This window comes from Trichechus manatus, unplaced genomic scaffold, assembly GCF_000243295.1.
Source record: "Trichechus manatus latirostris isolate Lorelei unplaced genomic scaffold, TriManLat1.0 scaffold00030, whole genome shotgun sequence".
Classification (NCBI taxonomy): Eukaryota; Metazoa; Chordata; class Mammalia; order Sirenia; family Trichechidae; genus Trichechus; species Trichechus manatus.
The window spans coordinates 17891105-17909055 of record NW_004443966.1 but is presented as its reverse complement, the minus strand read 5'-3'; the positions used below and the strand labels follow the sequence as shown (position 1 = coordinate 17909055).

The 17951-nt window shown below is 43.9% G+C and overlaps 1 protein-coding gene across 16 annotated transcripts in view; it reads left to right on the top strand.

Annotated features, from left to right (window-relative positions):
• Window positions 1–62: 62 nt before the first annotated feature.
• PARP6 (poly(ADP-ribose) polymerase family member 6) overlaps window positions 63–17951 on the top strand; it is a 36058-nt gene continuing 18169 nt past the window's right edge. For 13 of the 16 annotated variants that reach the window (XR_002823784.1, XR_002823780.1, XR_002823781.1 and 10 more), the window contains exons 1-15: window positions 63–1472; window positions 3873–4072; window positions 4749–4826; window positions 5803–5897; window positions 6325–6385; window positions 6626–6716; window positions 7160–7226; window positions 10175–10324; window positions 11327–11477; window positions 12055–12108; window positions 13791–13886; window positions 14478–14570; window positions 15374–15499; window positions 16455–16520; window positions 17448–17515. Coding sequence is in view for 9 of the 16 variants with exons in the window: in XM_023729786.1 (XP_023585554.1) it covers window positions 4070–4072; window positions 4749–4826; window positions 5803–5897; window positions 6325–6385; window positions 6626–6716; window positions 7160–7226; window positions 10175–10324; window positions 11327–11477; window positions 12055–12108; window positions 13791–13886; window positions 14478–14570; window positions 15374–15499; window positions 16455–16520; window positions 17448–17515 (1199 nt within the window). In the remaining 7 variants the exon portion in view is untranslated. The remainder of the gene's footprint in view (window positions 1473–3872; window positions 4073–4748; window positions 4827–5802; window positions 5898–6324; window positions 6386–6625; window positions 6717–7159; window positions 7227–10174; window positions 10325–11326; window positions 11478–12054; window positions 12109–13790; window positions 13887–14477; window positions 14571–15373; window positions 15500–16454; window positions 16521–17447; window positions 17516–17951) is intronic. The other 3 variants (XR_002823785.1, XR_002823783.1, XM_023729785.1) reach the window with 2 other exon arrangements.

The window sequence follows — 17951 nt, the reverse complement described above, 5'->3', positions numbered from 1 at the left end:
GGGGTCGCCGTGAGTACTCGCGAGGCCGTCCTGTGGGGTGGCCGCCACGGGGACGGGGCGGGGCGGTCGGGCCGCGGGAAGGGTGTGGGGCCCGCCCCGCCTCGGCCGGGGTGGATGAAGTGAGGGGCTTGAACTGGGTGACGCTGAAGGACCCTGCTAGAGTTGACAGGCTTCGCTCAGGTCGGGCGCCTGGCGATACGGATCGGACACAGGGCTTCTTCCCCGGGGAGGCAGGTGTAGGAAATCTTTGGGGTCTCTGGAGGAACCCGGAGAAAAAGAGCTGTAGCTGCTTCCCCAAGGGAGGCCTGAGGGCCTGTCCTGGAAGCGCGGGTGGTAGAGTGTTTTCGGAGCCAACCCCGTCGTTTCTCTGCACGGGGTACCCGAGATAGCTTTAGCCTGCGGGAATCGCCCCTCCGTAGGTTCTTCTTTAACACTCTTTGTTCAGTGGCCTAGTCTTTCAGAGAAGGGAGCACTCGCTGTTGGAGCAGAGTAACCTCCTCTCCCAGGACTACAAAGCCGAGAGTATAAACGTTGAGCTCGGAGGTTTCTCTGACCAGATGTAAAGTTGTCACACCGAGAAGCGCCCCTGGACCTAGGGAAAGGCCTTTGTGATCCACACTTGAGGCGTATTTACATTTGACCTATTCCATTGCAGATTTATAAAGCTTCTTTCAACTGTCATCATCCAAATTAAACACTGGGCTGAACAACACCCTTGCTCTGGGTTCTCTTCAGTCTATATTTGGCCTCAAGTTCTCTTGAAAGCTTCCTTCCTTTATTTAATTTAGATGAATAAGTCTTTCTTAGTTCATAGTTTCCTTAATAATTCATTATAACTCCATCAGATGAGTATTTGATGTGAATTAGACTTGTCAAATGTGCTTAAGTCCCAATACCACTATCCCCTTGCTTTTGACCTTAAGCAAGTCGCTTGACCTCTGTGGGCCTGAGTATTCTGTCTGTAGCATAAAGCCTTTAAATTAGGCCATCTTTCATGCTTCTTCCTCTTTAAAACGTCTGTGATTCTGTGACTTCCATGGCCCACCATTTGCCCCTTCCCACTCTTCACCATTTAAACCCACTCTCTGTCTCTCCAGAGAGTAAGTCCCTTTCACTAAAGCAGCCTGGTTTGAAAAAGCTGGTAGTCTCTAAACTGTCTCTTCCCTAGACAAGAAAAACTCCCTGAACTACTATTTCTTCTTGGGACAGCAGCAGGAACCAAGCAACAACAGCCCTTGGAGAAAGGCTAAGTTTTTCTTGACTTCTGCGGTGACAGAAACCTTAAAAGAAAGCTGGTACTTCTGACCCTCGCTGCCATCATCCTACCACCAAGCCCAGGACAGCCCAGGCTGAACATTAGTTGCTCCCTCTGGACTCTTCTGTGATCATCCCGATCAGCACCTGTTTTCTTTTCAAATTTCACAAACCCAGTCCTCAGATCTTCATATTCTGGTTCTCAGCTGCCCTTGAAGGTGAATGGAATCTTGTTTTTTAAAAATCATTTTGTGTATGCGTTTGTCTGTGTAGAAGCATTTGGATTCTTGTATATACCTTTCATTTGGGTCAAGGAGCCTCTTTTACTTAGTGTCCAGTGAGGGTTCATTCACTCCTTCATTCATTCAATCAGTATGTGTTAAGGGACCACTATGTGCCAGGCACTGTACTAATTGCTGAGAATATAGGGAGTGAAAACAAATGGAGCTTACATTCTGATTGCTGATAAAGACAAACAAACAATAGTATGTCAGAACATGGTTAGTGCTGTAGAAAAAACTAAAGCCGGGAAGTGAGGGATAAAGAGGGTCTGTATGTGTGTTAGGTTGTTGTTTTATTTAGGATCGTCAAGGTGACCTTTGAGCAGAGATCTGAAAGAGGGAAGGAGCAAGCCATGTGACTATCTGGGTAAAAAGCTTTCTAGGAAGGAGAAACAGCAAACGCAAAGACCCCTAGTTGGGAATATGCTTGACATATTTAAAGAAGAGCAAGGAAGCCATTGTGGAGTCTCGGGGATAATACTCCTGTTTATATTTAGATTTGACTTTCTAGGGAGAAGCCCCCGCAAGAGAAGCTTCTGATTTTTTTTTTTTAACTTTATATTACGAAAATTTCCAATTATACACAAAAGTAGAAAGTACAAGAAACTCTTATGTACCTGTCGCCCAGCTTCATCAATAATCCACACTTTATTTCATCTTTTTTTTCTTTTCCTTCTTTTTTTTGGTGCTGGAGTAGTGTTTTGGAGCCCTGGTGGCACAGTGGTTAAGTGATGACGCTGCTAACCAAAAGGTTGGCAGTTTGAATCTACCAGCTGCTCCTTGGAAGCCCCATGGGGCAGTTCTACTCTGTTCTATGGGGTTGCTGTGGGATTTTAAAGCAAATCCCAGGCAACCTGTCTTTTCATCCCTAAAAACTTCAGTTTCAGTTTCCTTTTGCATATTGTTTAAATGGGTCAGGAAGTACTATCAGCTGGAGGACAGTTATGCTGAGTTTGCTCTGGTATTGTGGCTTATGTCCCTATCCCGGATCGGTGACCAGACTTAAATTGGGATCTGAACAGACCACAGGCCCTTGGAACTCACAAGGATCTAGAACATTGATTCTCAAATTTTATCATGCATCAGAATAACTTGGAGGGCTTGTTAAAGCATAGATTGCTGAGCCCCACCCTTGGGGTTTCCTATTCAGTAGTCTTGGGGTGGGGCTGAGTGTGTGCATTTCTAACAGCTGATGCTGTGGTTTGGTTTCACAGACCCCACTCTGAGAACCACTGATCCAGAAACCTAAGGTTCAATAGACTCAAGAGACCAAGAACATCTGTGTTTAAGGTTGGAGTGGGTTAGGCTGAGGTATTTGCAGAACCAGGAAGACTGAAACAGTGGTTTTTAATTTTGACTTCACAGTAGAATCACCTGGAGAGTTTTTTTTTTTTTTTTAATTTAATACTTGGGCTCCAACCCCATGAAATTGAATTAATTGGTATTGGGTGGGGCTGTGCACTTGTGTGTGTGAAAAGTTCCCTAGGTGATTGTACTTGTGACTTGCTGATCTAGAGAGTAACAGAAAGCTTTTCAATTTGCTTGTAGAGTAGTTTTTGCCACGCTGTGCCATTAAAGCTTTCATAAATTTGGCAGATAATTTTTTTTCTACTTAATGTGGAGGCTTTTGTGGGACTAAAAGTGGCTAGTGTGGGGTTGGGGTTCCTCAGAGTTAGGAGGGAACAGGGAAACTATGTGAAGGGAGTAGGGGTCACTTTTTCTGAGCATTTGTTGGGCTCGTTATTGCATTTTTATTTTAGGGATGGGTTCTAAGATGAGTCTAGGGCATTATTTTGGCCATAAAGACTCAGACCATGGCTCCCAGAAGATATCCAGTATTGCTGAGGACTTTTTAAGGTAGCTGCGATTGTCATACAGAGACTTGTAGTGATTCTGTTGCTTAAAAGGAGATAATGACTCAGTCTGGAGAAATGACTGGGCATAAAGAGTCCAAAAAGAATCTCAGATTCTGGTTCTTAACTCTGGTGGGGAGTGGTACTGTGAAGACTGTTCCAAAATAAAATGACTGGAGAGTAGCATAAGCATCTGATTCTGCCACCATCTTTTGGCTCCAGGGCTTGATTCAGCATTAGGAACTACAGCAGGAACTTGGGACTCTGCAGTCATCAGTCAGATGACTGCAGACATGTTCCAGTCCCCGCTTTCAGCATAAACTGTGCGTTCATAGTTCATTTTCTTCAAAGAACCATACATGTAAGTGTGTGTGTACATGCATGCAAGTATGTCTGTGTGCAAGTATCTGGACATACATGTAATGAAAGTGTATCTCTGAGCTGTTAAGTGGTGATGAAACCGGCTGTTGTCTACTTTCCATAGGACACAGTGACTTGTCACCACCGCAGCAGCAGAGTCTACCATCTCCAGCAGATCTCCTGTCAGCTCCTGACATTGCCCTCTCCATTGTCTCCCTTTGTGGCCTCCTAAATGCCCATCTCGTTGGCCTGGGTTCAACTGGTAGTATGGAGGGATGCTGCCTAGCACTGACCTGGGAGTGTGAGTGACCCACTGACCCAATGGTGAGAACTGACTGCCCACCTGGGATGGATGAAGGTTTCACCTCTCCAGCTTATCATCCAGGGGGTTGATGGGACAAAGTGCAGATCTCACCCTTTCCTGGTATTTTCCCTTCAATCCTATTGGAAAGTGGAGTGGCTATTCGCAGTTAAAGGAAGGAGAAGGAGCATGGAAACAGTATTACTTGGTGGGTGTGTATACGTGTGTGTGTGTAGGTGGCTTTCCTTGGGAAAGAAGGGAAGAGTTAAAGTAAGGGATTCAAAAAGAGCTTAGGTGTGCTTGGGAGCTGCCTTGGGTAATGATCCTAGGAAAGGCCAGCTTGTACTAGAACCCAGATATGGCTGGCAGTCAACCTTGACACTGAAATTTAAGTCTTTTGTTTTCCTCCTTCTGCTGGCTACCAGAGCCTGAATCATACTGAGACTTAAGAAAGCCAGAATTCCCTACTGTTTTCTTCCTCATCCCACTGAGTCAGAGTTAGGCCATGGAGATTCAGAAAAAGCCTGAGACCCTACCAAAGGGTGAGGCAAAGGAAGAAAGAGATTAGGGCCTCAGTTACTCTCTCCCAAGGGACCTTCTCCCACTCTTTGTGGGAGCCTATTTCCCATCCTATCACCCCACCCCGTGCCGTGGGATAACAAGAACCTAACGGTGGGTTATGTTATTTCTCATCACTAGGACATCAAAGGCCAGTTCTGGAATGATGATGATTCGGAAGGAGATAATGAATCAGAGGAATTTCTCTATGGGGTTCAGGTGAGGCTATGGCTGGAAGACCCAAGTTGGATGGTCTAGATGTGTGCTTCTCTCTGGATGCCTTAGGAGTGAGAGAGGTTGTTCTAAAGCAGAGATGAGTTGAGGATATGGTCTGAGCATGATCTTGTCAGAGCTGATCGCATGTCCTTGTTCCTGCTTTGGACTCATACCTGTCCCAGAGTACACCATAGTCTCTGTCCGTGGAGGCTACTCATATGTTCTTAGTTAGAAATAATTATTTTCATAGTCTCTTCTCTCTCTAGGCAACCCCAAAAACCCATTGCCGTTGAGTCAGTTCCGACCCATAGTGACCTTACAGGACAGAGTAGAACCACCCCATAGGGTTTCCAAGGCTGTAAATCTTTATGGAAACAGATTGCCACATCTTTCTCCTGCAGGGTGGCTGGTTGGTTCAAATTGCCAACTTTCAGTTAGCAGCTGAGTGCTTAACCACTGCACCACCAGGGCTCCTTTCTCACTAGCCGGGGGGATATTTCATTCATAAAGTTCAAATTCTTAAAAGATTATCCTGCCACTGATTCCTTAATGCCATCACTGCCCAGGGCATGATTGTGAGCAGGAGTGTCAGGGAGTCTTCAGACAAAACCAACTAGAGTTGAATGCTGTGCTTTTCAGCCTGTTCCGAGTTCTCATAGAAGGTATACCTGAGGATTCTGGTCATCGAGAGGAAACGCTGGAGACCTAAGGATGTAAACTCCTCAAACAAAGCCTGCAGTTGGTCTGCTGTAAGGTCTTAGACTGGTGATGAGAGGGAGACTTTGTCAGTGAAAGCCCCACCTAGGACCACCACCAAGAGCCCCTTCATGTAGGCAGATTTCATTTTGCCTGTACTGCTGCTGTTTGATTTTCCCTCTTCCTGGGATCTCTCCATGTTCAATCTTTCATCCCCTTCTTCTCCACCTTGTTTATCTTTTTCCACTCCTCCCTACCACCACTATTTTTGCCACTGACTTAGGGGAGCTGTGCAGCCGACCTGTATCGACACCCACAACTTGATGCAGATATTGAAGCCGTGAAGGAGATCTACAGTGAGAACTCTGTATCCATCAGGTGGGACTCTACTTCAGGGATGGCAGGGGAGCGAGCCATTGCCTTCTGAGTTGTTAAAAGGCTAGGGGTTTTTCCTTTTTATAGTGTGATAGGAGGTCTGTGGACATAGATAAATTAAAAGCTTAATGATAGTGGGAGTCGCTCAGAATACTTCAGCTTGGCTGACAGGAGCCAGTGGGAGAAGTATGGCCACTTTTCTTAGAAAGTCCCTCTAATCCTAGACCCCTCTAGGCTGGTAGTTTTCACCTTTTGGCCTGGAGAAGACCCTAATCATGTGAGTGGCTTGAGGCTATAGCTAAGAGCCTAGATATAAGGCTACCTTCCACCCTTCCCTTCCTTCTTCCCTGCCCCCAGGCTCTGTTCTCCTTTCACCTCAGTCTCTGTTTCCTTCTTTCTCCCTTAATGATTCTCACCTGTGTCTCTATAGAGAATATGGAACTATCGATGACGTGGACGTTGACCTCCACATCAACATCAGCTTCCTTGATGTAAGTGGTGCTAGTGCCTCCCAACAACATGTCTGGCTGGGCTTGTGGGTTTTGTCATATAGGCCAGGAGTCTTGTTCCTGAGTGCTGTATTTGGAGCACATATTCTTCATCCCTGTCTTTCCTAGACCATCAGCAGACAGTGGTGTGTACTGTCACGTGCATGTGTACGTCATACGGGGAAAGCATCAAACCATTCCTCTCTGTTGCTAAGCTAGTAACTATTTCCCTTATTGTTTTAGGAAGAAGTCTCTACAGCCTGGAAGGTCCTCCGGACAGAACCTATTGTGTTAAGGCTGCGATTCTCTCTCTCCCAGTACCTTGATGGACCAGGTAAAGGCAGTGACTTTGGTTATTTGGGTGTTCTGAGTGTGGTCTGATCCAGTCATCAGCCAACTGAAGTAGAGAAAAACTGGGAATAAGGCCATTGGTAGGAGCTTTTCAGTCTCCTCTCATTGGTGTCTTTATCCCCTAGCACCTGATAGCCATCCCCCTAAAGACCTTCTTGGTTAATGAAATTGTTTTCTCTGATTTCCAGATATCATTTTTTCTTTGCCTCTCTCCTCAGCTTCCTACTGAGGACACTTGAACTTGCCCAGTCAGCTCCCAAAGTCTACCCTCTGCCTCGGATGTTTCCTTCCTCCACCCTTACTGTTTAGAGTACGCTGCAGCAACTGTTTTTAGAATCTAAGCAAGCTATTCCATGGAACTGTGCCTTCAGATTCCCAGGAGGATAGAGATATGTACATACTAGGAACTTTCTTTTCTCTTTGCAGAACCGTCAATTGAGGTTTTCCAGCCATCGAATAAGGAAGGGTTTGGGCTGGGTCTTCAGTTGAAAAAGTAAGAACTTTGATCTTTCTTGGTCATGGACATGTGAGGGGAAGACAGATGGATATATGTGGATGGACAGGCAGACCCTTGGATGGATGTTGGTTTTATACAAAAAATATCCTTCTGCAGTATACCCAAGGAAGGCTAAAATAAATTTGGGGAGCCAAGCTTATGGTGGTGGCAGGGGAGCCTGTGGTTCAGGGATATCTGGCTTTGAGACTTCCTGGATGTGACAGGAGAGGCTTATCACTACTTACAATTTAAAGAAAAGTACAAACCGGGAATCAGTCATGCTGTTCACATTTCCTCTTACAGTTTCCTTATAGACTCTAGGATCTCTGATAATTTTAGTTTGTTGGATGTGTTGACTATCTTGCTAAGTGTTTGGTATACAAAGAGAAATGAAGCACAGATTCTACCCTTAAAAGAAGTTTCAAATAGAGTCCAGTGGATACATGTTGTAATATAAGTGAATATGTAAGGTTTAGAAAGAACACAGAAGAAGGGATGACTCAGTCTGGTGACAGGTGGAGGAGGGCTATGAAGGAAAGAATGAGAGGCAGATTAATGGTTTTCAAGGATGGATAAGCGCCGTCCGTATAGACAGATTCTGAGAGTGAGTAACATTTGCAGAGATACAGTCATGTAAAGCAGCATGTGTGTAGGGTGCTTCAGGTAGTTAAATATTGCTCTTTTTTTTTTTTTTATTGTACTTTAGATGAAGGTTTACAGAACAAATTAATTTCTCATTAAACAATTAATACACATATTGTTTTGTGACATTGGTTACCAACCCCACAACATGTCAGCACTCTCGCCTTCTCAACCTCTGGTTCCCGTGACCAGCTTTCCTGGCCCCTCCTGCCGTCTCGTCCTTGCCCCTGGGCTGACGTGCCCATTCGGTCTTGTTTTGTTTTATGGGCCTGTCTAATCTTTGGCTGAAGGGTGAACCTCAGAAGTGACTTCATTACTGAGCTAAAAGGATGTCCAGTGGGTCATACTCTCAGGGTTTCTCCAGTCTCTGTCAGGCCAGTAAGTCTGGTCTTTTTTGTGTGAGTTCAAGTAGTTAAATATTTCTTGAGTATCCAAGGGGAGACTGGTAGGAACCAAAGCCAGAGAAGTAAGGAGGGGTTCAAATCAGAAAGGATCCTGGGCTTTTATAGACAGTGGGGAGCATTGAAAGGTTTTAGGCAAAGAAAGGACGTGATCAGATTTAGTTTTAGAAAAACTATTCTGGTAGCGTTGTTCAAAACTGGTTAGACGGGGTGAGATAGGAAACCAGAACCAGTTAAGTAGCAGGTTTTTTAAGAAGTCCAGACATGAGATGGTGAAGGCCTGAAGTAAAGTGTGACCATAGGTAAGAATGGAGATGAAAGAGATTAGAGAGATTTGGAGAGTATAAAATCACCAAGACTTGAGTGATTTGGATGTGTTGGATATGGTCATAAGAGCGAAGGAATAGTGGAAAATTGCACCTAGATTTGCAGGCCAGATGTCTGGGTAAATTGTGATACCTCCAATTTAAATAGAGATACAAGAAGAAGAACAGGGTTTTGGGATGGGGATAGATAATTAGTTCTGTTTTAGACATTTGTTTAAAGTTAAAGTTGAGATATGCAAGTATGCAAGTGCAGATCCTCAGTAGACAGATATGTGGATTTGGTACTTACAGAAGTTAATGTTGAAGATATACATCAGTGTATGGATGTTAATTACAACTAGTATAGAGTATGAGAGATTGCTAAGGAAGAGCATGATAGAATAAAATAGGATCAAGGGCAAAACACTATTTATAACACCCAGTCAAAATACCCAAGAAGCCAGAAGGCAGACAGAGGAAGAGAAAACCCTCAAGGTAGGTCAGGGAAGTAGAAGAACAGGAATAAAATGGTGCCATAGAAGACAAGGGAGGAGAGTTTCCACAAGGAGGCCAGGTATCAGAATAAGAGGAGAACTTAAGAGTTTCTGTTGGATTTAGTAATTTTAGTGGATTGGTGAAGGTAGAAACCAGGATGCAGTTAGTTGAGAAGTGAGTGGTAGGCGAGGAAGGGGAAACAATAAATATAGATTGAGAAATTGGATGAGGATGGAAAGAGGAGAAAGAGGTAGCTAGACTGAGGTTCAGGTACTTGAAATTTTTTATAGGCTGCAGGACAGGAACTGATACAAGAGAGCAGGGATGATTGATAGATCAAAGTCCCTGAAGAGTCAAGAAGGGGCTGAGATCTAGAGCCTGGTAGAGGAATTGATCTTAAATAGGGGAGTCACCTTGTCTTCAGAGAATGGAGGGATCGAGATAAGGATGAAAATAGAGATAGGTTTTGTAGTAGTGTTGGAAAATTAAGGGAGCTCATCTTTGATGGCCTCGGTTTTCTCTGTTAAGATGAAAGAGTTTGATTGTAGATGAAGTTAGAAACTTAAGATGATAAGAGTTTAATAGCTTAGAATAATACTAGAGAAAACTGATCAAGGACCAGTGAAAGGATTGACAACTCTAGCTGAGGGCCCAATCTAAGTTGGAAACCATAAATCGTAGTGATGTAATTTTTCTCCACATGAAGGGACTAGTACCCCTCATGTCCCTAATCTTCTTCACTATTCACAAGGCAGAGAGTGGTACTCACTTCCATCCCATCACTTCTGTCCCACTCTCTCTAGAGTCATTTCTTGGCAATAAAAATTCAAGGTTCACAGCCTTTGAAGGCTCACCTTGATGTCTCCTTCTAAAGGTAATAGGAATGACTATTTACCCCCTTACCTTGAATAGGTGCTTTAGGACAGTACATTTCCATGTGCTAAGGTCATATCAAGGGAGTCTTCAAACACATATTCCCCCACCACAACTATTTTTGCAGTCCCTGGATCTGAATTTCTGATTAATTGCCTCTCTTAGTCCTTATTTATTGACCAACTCTCTTGCCTGAGCTTTCCTAAGCCTAGTCTCTTTGATCCCTTAGGATCCTGGGCATGTTCACATCCCAACAATGGAAACATCTCAGCAACGATTTCTTGAAGACCCAGCAAGAAAAGAGGCACAGTTGGTTCAAGGCAAGTGGTACCATCAAGAAGTTCCGAGCTGGCCTAAGCATCTTCTCACCCATCCCCAAGTAAGTGCTCCCCTAGGAACTGATAATCTCTGATCACCTTAGTCTTGTCTTATCCCTCACCCCTCCATCTTGATTTTCTAAACTTATGTTGTCTGTCCTTTCTGTAAGTTCTCTGAATGCTGTATCTTTCACTGTTAACACTACCCATGTGGTGCTGTCATCTGTGCGTCCTTACCCTTCTACTCTTGACCCAATACTCATACCCCATCCTTTATGTAAAACACAGTACACGTAGTAAATGGTGTGTATTTGGAGAAATGCATGCTAATCTCTACGTCTTTGACTCTCATGCTTATTCCCCAGCCTAAGGAGCAGAGTGAGGAAACAGAAACTAATTCCTCCTGCTTATGCAGGGTACATCGATCTGTTTTCTAGGTTTGGGAAATAAATATTCCATTCTTTGACCCCAGGTTTACCTGATTGTTGTTATTGGGTAGGTTTTTTTGGGGGGTTCATTTTGTTTTCTCCCCCTTTTTCTCTGGGTGACTTGTAATCTTCCCAAAGACAGATACAAACCCAGGTGGCAGATATTGACGAGTACTAAACAGATGGCTCTTGGGGTCACAGATTTTCAGCTTACAGGCACCATTATTGACAATCAGACGTTAGGCTTTGGGGATGTAACTAATTTTGCCTAGCACGGTGTTTAGTATTTAATAAAAAAAAAAAAAATACATGTACAATGAATAAATGAAATAGGCATCCTGTCCAGAGGATCATTCCATACCAGCCTAGATACCATAGAGAGTGACCTGGGCTCTACCTCTGCCTACCCTTCATGGATTTGTTCCAAAGAAAGCACAGATAAGGGCATAAGAATCAAGTTCAGATGCATAATCTACTTACCTTGACAGTGTTTAAGATCCAGTGGAATTTTCTTCAGATACAAGTTTGTCTTTGGCTTTACCCATCCTGGCCTGTATCTCTCTTAGCTCCAGTCCTCTTCTAGGACTTATACTGAATCCCCAGTGTCATCACTTCTCTTTGCTGTCTCTTCCCCAGGTCTCCCAGTTTTCCTATCATACAGGACTCCATGCTGAAAGGCAAACTGGGTGTACCAGAGCTTCGAGTTGGGCGCCTCATGAACCGTTCCATCTCCTGCACCATGAAGAACCCCAAAGTGGAGGTGTTTGGCTACCCTCCCAGCCCCCAGGCAGGTCTCCTGTGCCCCCAGCACGTGGGCCTCCCTCCCCCAGCACGGACCTCTCCTTTGGTACATGGGCGGGGAAGGTTTGATTTGGGCCTTAGGAGGATGGGAGTGGAAATGTAGGAGATAGCTACTCAAAATAGATGGAAGTATGGTTGTCCAGGCATCATTAATCAGTGCTGGGCATGTACCATGAGTGGTTAGAATGGAATACATTTCTTATAGCTGAAAACTTACATCCAAACTGGCCAGTTTTTATAGTAGGCCATAAAGCAGGGTCTGGAGATGGTCATCCCAAGGAGATGTCATATATGATTTTATAGGTTGTAGGGCTGGGGATAGGACTTGGTAGTCAGCTGCTGCACTAACCTGTTCCAACTACCTTGCAAGAGGATCAAGGCCAGGTGGGCCCTTTTCTTTTGGAGAAAACGTCTCAAGGTCTTCTCTCCAACTTTGGGATTACTTAGGCTGATCCAGGCTAGGACTTAGCTACTTCTGGAGAATTCTAGGTGATGGGTGTAAGTAAGGTCTGTCTAGACCTCAGCTTCATGGGAGGCTCATGGGGTCTTTTTATTCTCACCAGGTCAGTGGTCACTGCAAGAACATTCCCACTCTGGAGTATGGCTTCCTCGTTCAGGTACTTCTAGAGCTCCTTCTCTCCTGTTGTCTGACCCATCTGATCCGTTGGTAGTGGTCTCCTAGCTCCTTAGAGTCATTTAACAAATATTTTCTGGGTTGCTTTGCTCCCAAAACTATACTAAGTAGTGTATGGATAGGAGGAAAGAAGGCACAGGTCCATCCTCAAGAAGCTTAGCGTTACTGGGAAGACAACACTAACAGACCACTTACGATCAAGTGCCAAACGAGGCACTGCACGTTTTAACTGTGTAGGTATCTAGATGAGGGAGAGGGGTGAACACTAATGTCTTTACAGTCCTGAACATCCTGGCTCAAGTGGTGTCCAGTTTTCCTCACAGACCTCTGTCACTGCTGGTCATTTGCTTCTTATTGTAATCACTCGGCTGCTTCCACATGCTCTCACTTTTGCATCTCTGTTACCTTTGTTTATGCCACTGCCTCCACCTGCCTTCTTCCCCGTATCTGCCTATCAAAGTCAAGCTCAGATGCCACCTTTTCATGGAATGTTCTCTGTTACCCTAACTATATTAGCTGGAAATGATCTCTCCCCTCACTGCTTTTTGTTTTGTGTGGCACCTATGTGTCACATACCATATGCTGCCTTAAATTGTAATTAAGTTTTTTTAAATAATATTGTGTTTTCGGTGAAGGTTTACAGAGCAGTTGAGGTTCCCATTCAGCAGTCTTCACAGGTTGTTCAGTGACAGTGGTTGCATTATTTACAATGCGTGAATATTTTCATTTGTTTTGGTTGTTCTGATTCCAGTACTGTGTTTTTCCTGCCCCCTTACATTCTCATCTTTATTTTAAAGTAGTTGTTGACCATTTGGTCTCATACGAATTGTAATTAATTGTTATATATGCCACATCTCCTGAGTTTAGGTCTTAGAAGACAAAGAAAATCTTTTATATATCATTGCAACATCAGGAGACCTTTCACAGAGCTGGATAAATAGTGGGCGTTCAATAAATCTATATTAAATGAATAAATAAAACCCTTTGTATGTCCTACTACCAGCCCAAAAGTATGTGAGATGGAAGCAGCCTGATTGCAATCAAAGTGCAGCTGATTGGAAAAGCCATGTTAAGACAGAGTGTTTATAAAATGCTTTAGGATATTGCTGTGTGAGCTTTGGATTTGTGCTGTCTTCCCATCACAGAGTTCTGTGTGTGGTATTTACTAGTGGATAGGCTGATTTTCTAGGTAGTTGAAATGACTTCTCAGGCCTCCTTGTCACCTGATCATGGACTAAATACCTGTCCCAAATTACTACAACTATTGTTAGTAGTTTGATGAGCGCCTGTTAATGTTTATAAAATACTTTCAGAAAATCACCTCATTCCTCTCAACACCATTATGAGGTGAATAATGCCCCACTTTATAAATGAAGAAACCAAGGCTCAGGTTGACTGCCTTGCCCAAAGTTACATAAGATATATAAGTAGAGGTGGGACTTTAACCAAGTCTTCTAAATCTGAGGTCATTGCCGGTTTTATTTTTTTTATACTATACAGTCTTAGCTTTGCAGTTGGGTCGTCAATTTAAGTGCAAGGCCCAAGAATAAATCTTGCCCCGGGTACAGGACTGGGAGGGAGGAAGGTAGCTGGAAAAGATGCTTAGATTATTTCGCATATCTGCCTGTACTTCCAAAAGATTAATAGAATCTGTTCTTTCCTCAGATCATGAAGTATGCAGAGCAGAGGATTCCGACATTGAATGAGTACTGTGTGGTGTGCGATGAGCAGCACGTCTTCCAGAATGGCTCCATGCTCAAGGTATAGGCCTCTGCTCTGTGACCCTCTTCCTTGGGTCCTTGGCCAAGGACCCCTCTTATTGCTTCCTTCCTGGATCTGTGGTAAAGGTAGAATTCTGTCCACACTCCCTGAGACTCTAAGAATAATTGCTTTTCACAGAATCTTGGCAGTGCTGTTTGGAGAAATGAGGATATGAGAATATTTTTGAGGATAGAGTCCCCACCTAGCATTGAAAAATAGGAATCAGATACTAACCAGCATGATTGAACATGATACTGTCCTCACGGACTCCAAGTCAAGGTGGGTAGATAGAGAATCATAATCACAATATGTATTAAGTGTAAGGAGAGGTAGAAGCAGTGATGTAAAAACTACAGCATCTGACTACTAGGGAGGTCAAGGAAGGCTTCATAAAGGAAACAGCATTGATTCTCAAGCTTATGTGTAAGTCATTTGAATTTAGATTTCACTTATTTTTAGAATAGCTTGCTTCTGACATAGAGGCCCCAAATTCCTACCTTGTTCTAGAGGATTGTCCCTCTCTCCCGCAGCACCTTCTTACTGCATACCTCCCTTTCCCCCACCCCTATCTCTTTAATATGTCCCATTCAGCCAGCTGTCTGTACTCGTGAACTGTGCGTCTTCTCCTTTTACACACTGGGAGTCATGTCTGGAGCTGCAGAGGAGGTGGCCACTGGAGCAGAGGTTTGAAAGCGGGAAAGGGGGCTAGGGAATTGGGATCAAGAAAGAAAGGCAAGGGAACCCAGCAGTTTTACTCTCTGGAATTTAACCTACAGAAATGCCTTTATACATAAGGATGTTCACTATACTATTGTATGTAATAAGAAGAAAAGGGTACAACTCCATCTATAGGGGATCTGGTTACAGAAATTTGGTACTTCTTTATAGTGGAAATACTATCCAACTATTATTTATGGATAGAAAATTATAATGTTATGTAAAAAAGCAAATACAATAGTATGTATATTACAATTTTTTTTTTCTTAATTGCCTATATAACAAAATGGGAAACCCTGGTGGTGTAGTGGTTAAGTGCTACAGCTGCTAACCAAAAGGTCAGCAGTTCAAATCCACCAAGCGCTGCTTGGAAACTATGGGACAGTTCTTCTCTGTCCTGTAGGTTCACTATGAGTCGAAATCGACTCGAGAGCAACAGGTTTTCGAGTTTTATATAACAAAATAGCTATTTCCATAGGAAAAGTTTCCGGAAGGATATACATTAAGCTTAAGAAGTTATCTATGAGGATTAAGATTTGTTTGGAGGTGGGGGGATGATTTTTATCTTTTCTTTAATCACTTTGGTTTAATTTGAATTTTTTTAATGAGCTTGTATTTTCTAATTAAAAACCACAAACATACTTGCTTTTAAAAAGAGCATCAGGGAGAAATGCTCAGAGACCCTGAAAGGTAGAGCTGGGCTGGATACTTTGTGACTCCAGTATTGGGAAATCATTAGCTTCTGCTGCCTTTGTCTCCTGTCTCCTCAGGTAGTAGATCTGCTGGTGGCCATGTGCAGGGCAGCTTTGGAGTCCCCTAGGAAGAGTATCATCTTTGAGCCTTATCCCTCTGTGGTGGACCCCACTGATCCCAAGACTCTGGCCTTTAATCCTAAGGTATGATTGCTTGGGAAGAAAATGGGGCTAACGTACAGAAATAGGAAAAGATAATGGGAGACTGTGGATGTCATTCCAATATACACAATAACTTAGAACAAGGAGAAAAAGAAGTGGAATTCTTGGCTGCAAGGTTGCGACTCTCGGAAGGCAAGAGTCAAGGGAGTACGGTGTCATGGCTTGTGCTTATAGGGTTGGGTAGAGAGGCGGCCCCTCATCGCCCAGGAAATGAGCAAGTGGGCCATAGAAGAAAGTGACCTTTCCTGGATGGGAACTCCTAGTGGGAGAGAAGGCAGACCCTCTGCCTTGTTTCTTGGGACCTCTTCAGCCGTAGGATTTAGCTGTTTCAATGACTAAATAGCTGAGTTTGTCAGAAGAAGGGGAGGAGAATTTATATGTGTTACATCAAGATGGGGAAGAATATAGACTTTGAGCCAGACAGACCTGGATTCCATTTGAGGTTTTGGTGCTCCTTAGCTGAATGGTGTCAGTCAGGTCAGTTAACCTATCTCAACCTCAACTTCCTTATCTGTAAAGGGAATAATACCTACCTTGTACATATTATAAAACTGACAGATAATATATGTAAGGAACCCAGCACAGTGGCTCACTATGACTTTCATTACTATGTATTAGGCCCAGTACTAGGCTCTTCACGTATGTTATTTCATTTAATCCTCAGAGCATCTCTATGAGGGTGGTAGGTGTTACCTTCATTTACAAACAGGGATGCTGAGGTTCTGAGAAGTAACTCACCCTAGTACTTCTAGCTGATAAAAAAGAACTAGCGTGTGTTTCCAAAACTGTCTGACATTAAGCTTGCATTCTTTTCATTACATTGTACACTGTTTCCCTTGGGCTGAGACTTCTTTTGTGCATCTGGCCCTCCTTTACGTCACATCTTAAACTCCCCTCCACTTTTCCTCATCTGGTTCTTCCCATTGATTCCCCACAGAAGAAGAATTATGAGCGACTTCAGAAAGCTCTGGATAGTGTGATGTCCATCCGGGAGATGACCCAGGTATTCAGCCCTCTATCCCCTGCCCTCTACATGCCCAGCTCAAGTGTTGTGTTCTGCTTGGAATTCGTGGGAGTAGGGTGAAGAGTTAGAGATGCTACTCAGTGTCCTCACTGTATTTTCTCTAGTCTTCCTCTTTAACCTTCCCAATCCTTGTTCTCTGTTTTGTTAGCTATTACTCCTTCTCTTCACTCTTAATGTCTCTCTCAACCTTTAGCTTTGCTGCTAATTCCTTCATAGGTTGTTCATATTTAATGTTTTCCCCATAATTGTTAGGCAATTAGGGAAGTAAGGGAAAGATCTCTGCTTTGGGTTGGGAGGGTGAGGAGGGGGACTTGGAGTTAAGGAACTAGACCCAGGGGCCTACATCTTCTATCCTTCCAGGGGTGGGGCAGCCACATGGAGCAGTGACCATCCTTTGACTCAAGGCTGTCCCTCACCAGACTTCCCCACCCCTCATCTGCAGTCTCTGCATGAATAGACATTCATTTGTACTCACATTTACAGGTGGGCCTCTTCTCAGCAAATCCTATGTATCACAGTTCAGATTAACACATAAGATACGCCCAGGAGGAGTGATTTACGTGACAGAGGACCCCTTGCTTTATGTAAAGCTTTACCGCAGGAGTCCTTAGTTTAATTTTTCTGGGACATTGATTTATTTTTTCATTTACAATTAACTTTTTAGGGTTGTAGGAATTGCATAAAATGAGGGAGACCCACCTGCATGTTGTTTTGTAAACATCTTCAGTCATTTTCATATTTATGAGTCTTCCCAACCTGACTGAGGCTCCTTGAGGGTGGGAACCCCATCTCCTCTTGCCCCTGTGTGGCCTTCGACGCCTAGCCCTAGTCCCTGATAGTCAGCCTGTGGAAAGTGGGAAGGTGCTACCTCTCCTTAGAGTTAACCTCAAGGCCATTGTCTTCCAGGGTTCATATTTGGAAATCAAGAAGCAGATGGACAAGCTGGATCCCCTGGCCCATCCTCTTCTGCAGTGGTATGGATAGAATGACATCCTTCCCTAGGGGGTTATTGGACATGGAGCCTACACCTTCTCTTAGAGGTGGTTTCATCGTTGTTCTAGAGTTACTGCCATCATGGCTGTTTTTTCTTGGGTGTCTATTGATACACTTAGCCCTGAGAAGAACTCAGAATGTACAGAGAACCCACAGATTCTGATTTGGTGCCTCAGGTTCTCTTTAGGTATTGCATGTCCCAGTACGTGTTTGAGTGCTCCTTGCATGTAGGAATTAACACTATTCAACAAAGCTTTCTGTGCATCCATAGGGGCCTGTCTTCCCCCAGCACCCTTTTGTCCCCATCTCAGGGCCTTCCCTGATAATGTAGAATGTCCAGAGCCCTTAGGCACTGTTGTAATTCCCTTTTCCTAGCAAAAATTCTGACAATTCCCTACTGCCCTCCACCCCTTGCCC